At 40.1% G+C, this 12,041-nt stretch overlaps 1 protein-coding gene across 1 annotated transcript in view; it reads right to left on the reverse strand.

The window, feature by feature from the left end:
* LOC146547619 (bone morphogenetic protein receptor type-2-like) overlaps window positions 1-12,041 on the reverse strand; it is a 46,574-nt gene that overhangs the window by 17,190 nt on the left and 17,343 nt on the right. The window contains exons 2-3 of the mRNA XM_085264639.1: window positions 10,167-10,352; window positions 6,734-6,913 (exon numbers count right to left, since the gene is read on the reverse strand). Coding sequence (XP_085120765.1) covers window positions 6,734-6,913; window positions 10,167-10,352 — 366 coding nt within the window. The remainder of the gene's footprint in view (window positions 1-6,733; window positions 6,914-10,166; window positions 10,353-12,041) is intronic.

The following is a 12,041-nucleotide window of genomic DNA, read 5'->3' on the forward strand; positions in this document are numbered from 1 at the left end:
GAGAGTCCACAAACACACTTTCTTGCATCTGTTACAAAAGTCAACACAATGGATATGTCATGAAACACACGTATTTTATAAATAATTGATGGCTTCCAGACCCTAAGGGCAACTCTGACTGACATACTACAATGAGCATGGATGTACACACTCTAGTGCGCACACGTGGGGGGTTGACTAGGTCGGCTGAAATGCCAAGGTCACAGAGTTCATAATTAACAAGAGTGTTTTACAGGAAGTCATGTGACAGAACATACCAAGAGACTGTTAGAATCTCCCAACCATCCCAGACAGTGCCAGCTCTGCTGCCTTAAGAACATCAAAGAGGCAAAACTGAAATACAGGAGCATTTGCATTAAGCTTTAAAAAAAAAAAAAAGGAAATTTATATTTCACCATTGAAACTTATGTGACAGCTGTAGTCGCTAATTAAAGCGCATCTTAAGATTTTGATGTGATTTTGATGTTGACGAATTAAAGTAGTTTTAAAGTAGTTCACTATTTGGTCAGAAAAGGGGTAAATTCTCACACTGGAGAAATGAAAATTAGCAAATACCCCTAACCAGGGCTCGCAAAATCTGTAATAAACTCTCTTTTCCAAAGATGAGTGATTCCTCAATCAGATACAGGGCTCGCAATACGGGCTAGCGATTTTTCCAGTCGGGCTACCAAAATCTCTCTCTGCCCTGCCCGTCGGGCTATCGCAGGAAGGAAAAATATATGTCAATGCTTTTGCATTCTTTCAGAAATGTAGCTGGGTAATTATGTCATTGGCATCGGTGAGCCACTGTCAATATGTGACATATTGAAATCCAATTGAATTTGTGCTTGTTTTTTTGCTTTCACTTTGCAATCACGTGAACTGTGTATAGAGAGCGACAGCACTGATTGGTGAGTGATGATAATTTGTGCACCAATTCCTCTGACATCGTCTTATTAATCGTTAGCTTACTACGCAAACATGACAAGTGAAATCTCCGGCAGCAAGCTTAAACATGTGAGAGGTTGATCACGCAGAGAATCGCTGAGGGTTATGTGAGTGCGTGTGTAAAAGCAGCAGGATATATATTTTAGTTCAGCTGAGCCAAATAAGACAGGTCAGGGTGAAGAAGTGACAGCCAAAGAAAAGCTTACCACAAAATGGAAAAGTTATGACAAATCAGACTATAAGGCAAAAAGAAAGTGCAGCTTTATGGTTTCATGGACAAAAGAATTTCTGTGGCTGCGATATGACGAGCTAAATAACCAGGGCTGCACATAAGTGGTCCGCAGGTGCGCATTCGCTGTCAAAATAAAAAACGCGCACAAGATAAGAAGGTGCAACGCGTGTTTGCGTACATACGATTTTCTGGAAGAGGACAGACATTTGTTTAGAACTCTTAAAGATGTCGAAGAAGCAAGCTCCTTTAAGCAATTACTTTGGTTTTCCTCCACCTCCAAACAAATGTCAGAAGTAGTCCGAACCACAAAAGAAGCACGTATTCTCGGAAAAGTGGTTGCAGGAGGTGAGCTGGCTTCAAACAAATGATGAACGCACAGAGATTTGGTGCAGAATGTGCCGTGAAAATCCCACTCTAGTGGACAAAAACAGTGCTTTTTATATGGACGCAAACACGCGTTGCAACTTCTTATCTGGTGCGCGTCTTTTATTTTGACAGCAAATGCGCACCTGCAGACCACTTATGTGCACCCGTGTAAATAACATAATGTTCTGCCGGGTGTGTTGTTGGTTTTCTCTCGATTTCTGAGTCGACAAGCGCCTTTGTTACTGGGACATGTAATTTTAAGAAAGGCCCCCATTAGAACCCATGAGAAATGCAAGAAATGCATTATTGCTCAGTCTGCAATATCTTTACCGGAACAAACACCAACTGCAAATAACATACTAAAAATAAACCTGGAAAATCTGTTTAGAACAGCGTACTATGTTGCAAAGAGTGAACTACCACTGGCAAAATTTAGCAGCCTTTGAAAACTTCAAAAAGCAAATGTCCTAGATCTTGGTTCCACTTGCCTCTTACCCGTGACTTCAGTGGAAATTCAGGATCTGACACAGACTGATTCATGTTCTACACAGTTCTTACAAGTTCATAGAAATTTCTGTTCAATTAGAACCAAGTATTTGAGTTGATGATTGTAATTTTTATACAATGTTGTAATTTGTGTTTCAACAATTTTTTGATTAATGTTTTGTTTCCGTTATAATAATATACTTTAATGTATAATATTATAACGGAAACAAAACATCAATCAAAAAATTGCTCTGTTTTTTATTCGGGCTACTTAAATTTATTTTGGGCTACCAAAAACTGAAGAGTCCCTGCCCGAAGGGCTACCAGGGACTTTGAAATTTTGCGAGCCCTGCCCCTAACCCTAACCCACATAGTGGAAAGTCAGAAATCATGTTATTAGAATTATAACTTTTATTTACTTAGTGGTCAGAAGTTCAACAAGACATAAGAACTAAATTCTAAATCATCTCACCATTGAGTGAATATTTGGACGAAGTTTGAACGAGGTTTCTCCAGGAGTTGTTGAAATACCTTGTCCGGGAGAATGTGACATACATAGGAGTGTATAGATAACTTAAAAATGTATCTCCAGCCGCAGGTGAATGAATAATTTTTGCAGTCTTTCCAATTTTTCTCTTCTACGTCTAAATCTATTTCATTTTAGTAACTAAATTAAAAAGTGCCGATATACAAAGGTGATGCACTGTCCCTGCTCCTGTATTGCAGCCACAGCCAAAATACATTCAGAAGGTAAGATGAGTGCTGAGAACCCAGCTCAGTGGTAGGAATAAGATCTGAGCTATTGATACATATGCTACCAGATCAGATACCCAGCTAGAATAATATGCTGGCCACAGGAGGAGACCCAATACTACTGATGTCAAAACATAAAATCTCCTCACAATATAGAGGCTTCTACCCAAAGTCCAGCGGCAGAAACAAGAAGGATGAGAATTATTGCCAGAGCTACAATCCAGGAAGAAACACACAAATACATCAAGAACATGGGTCCACAATATGAGCTCCTCCAAGAATGGCTCAGGCAGAGAAGACAGATGGTGATGAAGAAAAGGAGGAGGAGCTATCATGTACCATTGACAAAGGAAGTAGCTGACATCAAGAAAACCTACAACTAGCTAATAAAGGCCCATCTAGAGGACGCCGCGGAGGTTCTGATTATGGCAGCACATGAATATGCCCTAAGCACCAGATCCATAGAGACAGGTCTTTCACAGCCAACATGACAAGTTACAGCCAGTGAAAAGTACTGAACTGGAGACAGTTGAATACTTTGTAACAGGATGTAAGATGCAAGCTGGGACATTGTACAGGGACAACCAAGAAGCTGGGATAGTGTAGAGTAGGGCTGCTCAATTAATCGAATTTTAATCGCGATTCCGATCTGGGCTTTCAACGATCATTAAAAATGACTGAGTCGATTATTAGCCCCTCGCTCATGCTTTACTGCTCCGTGTGGCAAATCGAGCGCAACTCTCTGCATTTCGAACACGCGTCACAACAGTTAAGAGGACCCGAGGGAAGCTCGGAAAGCTAAGCAGGAGTTATTTGGAGAGGAGAGTGACTGCCGTTGGTTGAAAAGAGAGGTTAAAAAAACTTCAGTGGTGTGGAAACATTATGGGTTCGCGGAGTCAGACGTGGATCAAGTAGACACAGTGTGTAAACTTTGCTACAGTGTCGTAGCTGCACCACAGAGCAACACTGCAACGTTCACTAAACATAGATGTTTACATTTTTCATTTATTTTTTATATTGCAAACATTTGTACTGTTATCAGTATTTGCACACTATGTTATATTATTTTTTGACAATCTTTAAAACCATTTTTCAATACATTGTTATTGTTAAATAAATATCGTCAAATAATCGAGATCTCAATTTCAGTGAAAATAATCGTGATTATCATTTTTGCCATAATCGAGCAGCCCTAGTGTAGAGGAACTTCTGTGCTGCCAAATGGATTAGACATCCCTAGTCCTGATGGGAGACGCTGCCGAAGGTGGTTGAAAACAACAGGGCTAAGGTCCTGTGTGGACTTCTTCAAGTTCCAGATAGGGCTGCTCGATTATGGCAAAAATGATAATCACGATTATTTTCACTGAAATTGAGATCACGATTATTTGACGATATTTATTTAACCCTTTAAGACCTACTATAGAACCAAGTCCACCAGAGCTTATATTATTTTTTTACATGCTGTAGTGCCATTTGTGGGAGCATTTCAAGTTGCTATACATCAATACAACTGTTATAGCCCATATTTTAATAATATGTATGCATTAAGTCCATAGTAATTACATAAATTGCAAAAAAGTGCAATAAACTACAAAAAAAATTGAAAATCGCTTTTGTTTTGTTTACATATATTTCTACTTGGAGAAATTTAAGAGGCTTATCCCTCAAAACTTTAAATACAATAAAGTTGCAAAAAATAGTTTACAACAACAGGAAATTTATTTTGAGTGTCTTCATAGTTTTATTTTGGAGATACAGCAATTTTTATATACTGCAGGAAAAACAAAAAACAATCCTATGATGCAAATTTGCAAAGAAAACAGCAGGTGCATCATTTCACTGTGGGAAGTCTTACGAACAGCTGATGGATCGGCAAAGCGTGTTTCTGGAATATTATGTTTTTGTTCCTGCAAGCGCTTTTTATGCAATTTTTGCAAAGCTATATGTGGAACGAAACCGTGACCGAGGACAAGCTGATGGCATCAGATGTAAGTACAACTCCTCCGGTTTCATATGCAAAACAAATTATTGCGCTAGCTTACACGGTTCAGGTTCTACAGGGATTTAAAAATAGTTACGCAAAACGGAGCGTGCTGCTCTGACCGGCTTTAAAGGGTTAACAATGACTTTAAAAAAATAATATAAAATAGTGTGCAACACCACTGAAGTTTTTTTTTTTAAACTCTCTTTTCAACCAACGGCAGTCACTCTCTCCTCTCCAAATAACTTCTGCTTAGCTTTCCGAGCTTCCCTCGGGTCCTCTTAATCAGCGGTCTCCAACCTTTTTTGCGCCACGGACGGTTTATGCCCGACAATATTTTCACGGACCGGCCTTTAAGGTGTCGCGGATAAATTAGGGAGGGGCTAATAATCGGCTCAGTCATTTTTAATGATCGTTGAAAGCCCAGATCGTAATCGTGATTAAAATTCGATTAATTGAGCAGCCCTAGTTCCAGACAAGCAGTTGCTGGCCATCCAACCAGACAGAGTAGTGGTTATCAGCACAAGACTGCAGTTATCATAGATGTGACAATCCCAGCAGACAGAAAAACAGAGAAGTACCAGGAACTTGAGAAAAAACTGGAGCAGAAGTGGAAGCCAAAGGGCAAAGTGGTGCCTGTGATAATAGCAGCATTAGCAGCTGTAACCCCTAAACTGAAAGAGTGACTTCAGCAGATTCCATCACATCATCCAAAAAAAAACAAACAAACAGTGCAGTCCAGGAAACAGCAAATTTGTGAACCCTCAAACTCCCAGGCCTGATAGAAGACCTGAGCTTGAGAAACACACACATGGCATACAACTAAACCCTGAATTGGGACCTCCTGTATCAATAAATGCGTACATTCTCTGTAAACTTCTAACTTCAGTAATTTTAAATAAAATGATGAATTCCGAAGCTTTACTTAAATTTCTGTACCTACAAGTTTCTTCACTACACGAATAGGCGTTAAGCCAATCGCCTGTTTTCTAACTCGTCTCAGTGCCTCTTACCTAGACCTTAATGTCACTCTTGAATCTTGGCCTAAGATCATTCAGACAGCCAACTGATTCAAACCATTTCCTACTTCTAACAACACAAGAGTACGTCTGCCCAGACATGCCGAGAAATAACACCGTACTGAAAACGGAAACAGGATTTAGAGTTACAATACAACACAAACTTGAGTTTCCAGCAGCATCAATTTTTTCCCCTACAATTTATTTTCTTTGTCATCTGTCTACACAGTTGAACAGTCACCGGCACACCCACAGACAGACGGATAAAGCAGACGCCATGTAATCCGTGGAATGCAGAGAGACGACATGGATGGTAGGAAGCGTGTTTGTGTGTAGGCAAGGGAGATGACAAGCTGCTGTTGCCACCGCCCCCACCTCATGCTCTTTCATTCACGGGTCAACCTTGAGAAGAATTAACAATTAACAATTTATCTGTTTGCCTTGTCTGACACCTTTCACAGTATTCAGTCACGACTTAAACCGAATCCCCTATCAACCACTGTCATGGTCCTTTAGGGGTTATAATCTACACGGCTCCTAAGAGTGGATGTGGACAATACTATAATGTCATTTGTTGTATCCAGTTCTTCATCTTTCTGATCCACCGTTGTCAAGGTTTTCTAACTGGTGACAATTGGAAAGGTCATCTCAAAGTCCCTGTTGCTAAATGATATAGCAGACTAGCAAAGGGGGCTAGAGAGAGCAATAAGTAGGTGTAGCTATGGCAGCCCTTTTTTGTCTATCTAGGACTAAAAAAAGTCAATGTAACAATTAATAAAACCATAAATTTGGATCAGATCTGACTTTAGGTCAACTAATTTGCATTCACTGGCTAGAGGAAGACAAGACCTTTGGCTTGAAATTCACAACACTGACAGCATGTTTAGTATTCAATTTTATCTTCTGTAATCTCTCACAGGTGGCTGGGCGTGAGGCTAAAAGGTAACGGGGGTAAGAGAGTGTTCTTACGTATGGGTTGCGCAGTGGTGGGGCTTGGCAGCGGGAAGTCCTCTGTGAAGTTCACATTGCACATGTCACTGCCACAGCAGCAGAAGTGGTAAGTCCCATTCTGTATCTGTGGAGGCAAGTTGGTAACCACACAGCGGTCATCTCGGCATGCCTGGTTGTCGCCTAGGTGAGTCCAGCAACCTGAAGAAGGGTAAAAAAAAAAAAAAATGTTGGAGAAACCCCGCCCAAAAAACGTATTAACCCCTCAGTTTTAAAATAACAGTTATTGAATGTGACAGCACAATTGGGTCAGATATAGTGAAAGTAAAAACTAATTTCAGGGCTCTAGAGTGCGACCAATTTGGTCACAAATGCGACCAAATTTTTCAGTGGTGCGACTAAAAAAAAAAAAAAAAAAAATCTGCAACCTTCCCTGTGGTCAACAACAGACACATTTTGCCCCTATTGTGGACTAAACCAATCAGAGCTAGTAAGGGGCGGGACCTCTCTGATTGGCCGTGGTCCAGTTGAAAGTGCAGGTGGAAGTGGGAGGTGAGTAGCTTGAATAAAGCGATATCAATTCATTAAATCCTGAATCGACTTTTAAATATAACTGTGTTTTGCCAGAAACGCCAGATTCTCAGATTAAAGCTCACAAAACCATTTCAACAACAACCAAACAGCAAATGAGAGCAGGTACAGGGATTCCACACAAAGACGTAAACACAGAGGACCGACGCATCAGAATCAACTTTGTCTTTCTCAGGCGGCCCGTAGACGGACACGCTGTCGGAGCTTAGCGATCCTGATGCGTCCGGTCCGCGCTGTGTTTACGTCTTTTTGCGCTGATTCTGAGCTGCAGGTTTTGTCTCTCCAACCAAAATTCGCCGAGCCAGCAGCAAAAGAAGCAGCAAACCGCGCTTCACATTTGATCAATGTCGTCATGAATTTTGCTGTTTTGCTTCCACGACTATTAAAATCACACTTCATGCACAGCTAGCTCTCTCTCTCTATCTCTCTCTGTACTTCAAGAACAGTTTCCCGTCTCCAATCTCTGTTTTCTGTATTATTCATTCACTTATTGCCCACCAGTCTACCGTTGTTTACAGCGCTGTGGCTGCTGTCTTTTTCTTTTCTTTTTTTCACTTAAATGACCCCGGACAAGAAAGCCTATTTTTTCTGTTGTTCAATACTGAAGAAATCTAAACTTTATATGCAGAACATTGTAGAATATTTTTAAGGTTATCTGCTATAAAAAGCCAGACCAGGAAAATCTCCTTCATGTTTTTCTGTGTTTTATTCTCAGTTACTTTCACACAAAGGCATCTGCTGTGATGTTCACAATTCTGATAAATGATCAGAATTATAATATTTCTGACTGTCTGAGGCTAAGTTGAATCGAATCAGGACTTTGAAAACCGGAATCGAATGGATTATAGAAATCAGTGATGATACCCAGCCCTAGTGAGCAGCCTAGGCCCGACAGAAGTGGATGTAGCTGTAATAGGAAAAGAACTATTGCTAACTTTTCTGTTAAGTTAAGGCCTGATCCTTCTGAAATTCATAGCCAGTGCTCTGACACGGTGTCATCAATCTTTGAATGCTGAAAAAGCACAGTGTATCCAGAAAAACACATTATATTATATAAATTATTATAAAATTTGTGTGCGCCTAACTTTTGTGCCGGTACGCCTAACTTTTTAAAGTTGGGCGTACCGGTACGCCCATGGCAAAAAGTTAGTCTAGAGCCCTGAATTTTCCTGTTAAGTTTGACCATTTTATGGACAAACTATGCTTTCACTGTTTCACTAAATAAAAAGCATCTTAAAAACATGATTATAGATAAAAGAAAAACTGTGATTTTATGAAACAGATAACAAAGTTCTGTGTCTATTTCATACTATATACTTTTGACTATGCCCTTGGATGAAGGCATTTGACAATGTGTATGTACAAAGGAGTGCTGAAGTGGACATTCAAAATAGCTCTTTTTGAGTCTATTCTAGGAAACCATTTCAATGTAAAAATTGAGCTTACAGCTCTTTTCAACTCTTTCAGATAACTTGAAACATTCATATGAATTTTCAAGTAGTGTGGTAGAGGTCAGCTTCTGTCACAAAGAATTTTTCCAGCCAAGATTGAGACACAAATGAAATATGCGTAAGGAGCCTTTTATTTCACTTTTTCTTAAATAATATTTCAGTCTAATATGTCACAAAACAGATAAAGATTCAAACATTTGTCTCTCAAACAGACAAACACCCCCAATTATTTAATTTAATATAATGTAAAGGAAAGCAGCAGATTACGACTTTTAAAGGGCCTCCAACAAGAAGATTTCTGCGTATGAACCATTAACATCTTGAGCAAATGATTTGAACAGTTGATGATGACTGAAAAAACAAAAATGGAGGATTTGTAATTTTTCTTACTGCATTCTGGTTAAAATTGTGTCCCAATTTATGGGTTTTTGAAACAATTTATGGAGAAAATGTCTTTAAAATGCAAATGAAAATATTGGGCACTGCATGACATTGAATACTAAAAAATACTGTGACAAATAAGACAATATAAATACAAGTCTCTCAGGCTTGTATTTGACCCACCCTTCTGTCTTCCTTTATGTGTTGTTTGAGGATGTAACCTTTCTGAACATCCAAGCGACAGCTTTATATGTCAACGATGAATTCATTCTTCTCCGCATTTAAAGCATATCGAACACAGATGTTTTGTCTTCTGGTTTTTGTGGCCCTAAATGTAGTCAATGGCTCTATATTGTAGTGACTTATACATTTGCCCACCAAGTGAAGAGTTGCTGGTTTGATTCCAACGACTCGTTGTGACTGTGTCAGGAAGGGAATTAGGCATAAAAACTAAATTAAACATATAAAGCTTCCTGCTGTACCAAACCCTTGTAGCAAGTCAGCATTTAAAACTCACAAACAACATATGCTCTCCTCACCTGCATGAGTAAAGCAGGACAGCATGTGTTTTTTTATGCATCCACTACATTAGTGAATCTCCTCTGTGGTTTTCCTGCTTTCCTCTAGCCTGGCAGATCCACGCGTACTTATATGATGCTATATGATGCTAAAAATCAAGTTGTAGGTGTATTATGAGCTGAACTGTTGCTAAGCCACAACGTATGGAGTACTTTCCACACAGACCTATACACAACAATTTTACTGAGTAATTAAAAACTGATGATATTAATTTTCTGTCAGCCCACTACTTTAATAATTACACAGTTTCATGCCGAGAACCTGGAATGATTAAAAATTCAACTGACATATACTAAGATTGATCAAGGATTGGGAAAATAACTAGCACCTGGTTTTCCTACTAGTGACAGCATATTTGTTGCAGTCACAAAGATTGTTTGAGCCAGAAAGGTTCTAAGCTTTTTGGCGACTTTTCACAATCTAACAAACAAACATTGTCACAGTGAAAATACCTTGCTTCACCAGGCGCACTTCTCCTGGAGGAGTTTTCTCCCACAGCCCAAAACAGTGTCTGCCTTTGGCACATCGGATAGTGGTATTCTCTGGGGAGACCCGGCCTTCATCCCCCGCCACTCGTTCCACCTCCCATTGCTGCTGCTGGTCTGTGAAGGCACATTCCCTCACCTCACCCTGCGCCGCTGTGAAGAGATAGAGAGCAAAGATGTATGTTATGTAAAAGAAAAGAAAAAAGAAAATTATTATTTTATATACATTTAGAGAGAGAGATATTTTTGTGTGTGTTTACGTGTGTGTTATAGGAGCTATAGAGGTAGGCACTGGAAAGATCCAAATATATATATTTTAGGGGTGCAACGATATTCGTATCGATATTGAACCGTTCGATACAGTGCTTTCGGTTCGGTACGCATATGTATCGAACAATACAAAATTTGAAATTTTATCAACTTTCCTTCTGACGATGCTGTCTGTGTTGAGCGTTCGTGAATCTGCGTTCGACTACTCCACCTAGGCTGCACTGTCGAGCGCAGATCCACTGAGCGCTCAACACAGACAGCATCGTCAGAAGGAAGAGTGCAGGGCAAGCTAGCGAGACAGAAGTTAAGCTCTCCTTGCAACATGGCAAATTGAACCTCCCCCACCCTCATTCAGATCTGGCGTTTGGAATTATTTTGGTTTTCATGTGATGTATGACCCTGAAGGTAAGCGCGTCATGGACTAAAGTATGTTGGATGTGCCACGCAATGCTCAATTACACGGGTGGGAATTAGTGTGTTAGCGCAGTTAGCTCGTTAACGTGTTGGCCGTCTAGCCCCATGCACGGGGCGATCAGGGGTAGCTCGTTAACGGAGATTTGCCGTGTTGTGGCGTTAAGGTCATTTCAACGAGATTAACCTGAAAGCACTAGTGGGAACACAACGAATATGACTGCACATTTACGCCGACATCATCCTAGTGCAAAGACAAGTGGAAGCAGACAAAAACAACAAGCAAGCATGCTACAAACTTTACCAGAGTCATTTAGACAGCCTTTAGCACATGATTCTCCTCATGGGGACCTGATATGTTTAATATGCTGCTGAGAATATAGCCCAGAAGAAGCGTATAGTATAGCTTTTATTTTTTGAAAGAGCCATTTCTCTGTAATAAACTCTCTTTTCCAAAGATGAGTGATTCCTCAATCAGATACAGGGCTCGCAATACGGGCTAGCGATTTTTCCAGTCGGGCTACCAAAATCTCTCTCTGCCCTGCCCGTCGGGCTATCGCAGGAAGGAAAAATATATGTCAATGCTTTTGCATTCTTTCAGAAATGTAGCTGGGTAATTATGTCATTGGCATCGGTGAGCCACTGTCAATATGTGACATATTGAAATCCAATTGAATTTGTGCTTGTTTTTTTGCTTTCACTTTGCAATCACGTGAACTGTGTATAGAGAGCGACAGCACTGATTGGTGAGTGATGATAATTTGTGCACCAATTCCTCTGACATCGTCTTATTAATCGTTAGCTTACTACGCAAACATGACAAGTGAAATCTCCGGCAGCAAGCTTAAACATGTGAGAGGTTAATCGTGCAGAGAATCGCTGAGCGTTATGTGAGTGCGTGTGTAAAAGCAGCAGGATATATATTTTAGTTCAGCTGAGCCAAATAAGACAGGTCAGGGTGAAGAAGTGACAGCCAAAGAAAAGCTTACCACAAAACAGAAAAGTTATGATGAATCAGACTATAAGGCAAAAAGAAAGTGCAGCTTTATGGTTTCATGGACAAAAGAATTTCTGTGGCTGCGATATGACGAGCTAAATAACCAGGGCTGCACATAAGTGGTCCACAGGTGCGCATTCGCTGTCAAAATAAAAAACGCGCAC

This window comes from Mchenga conophoros, linkage group LG23, assembly GCF_057382185.1.
Source record: "Mchenga conophoros isolate Kocher_MC1m ecotype Shallow Benthic linkage group LG23, M_conophoros_male_GT1.1, whole genome shotgun sequence".
In the NCBI taxonomy this organism is placed as follows: Eukaryota; Metazoa; Chordata; class Actinopteri; order Cichliformes; family Cichlidae; genus Mchenga; species Mchenga conophoros.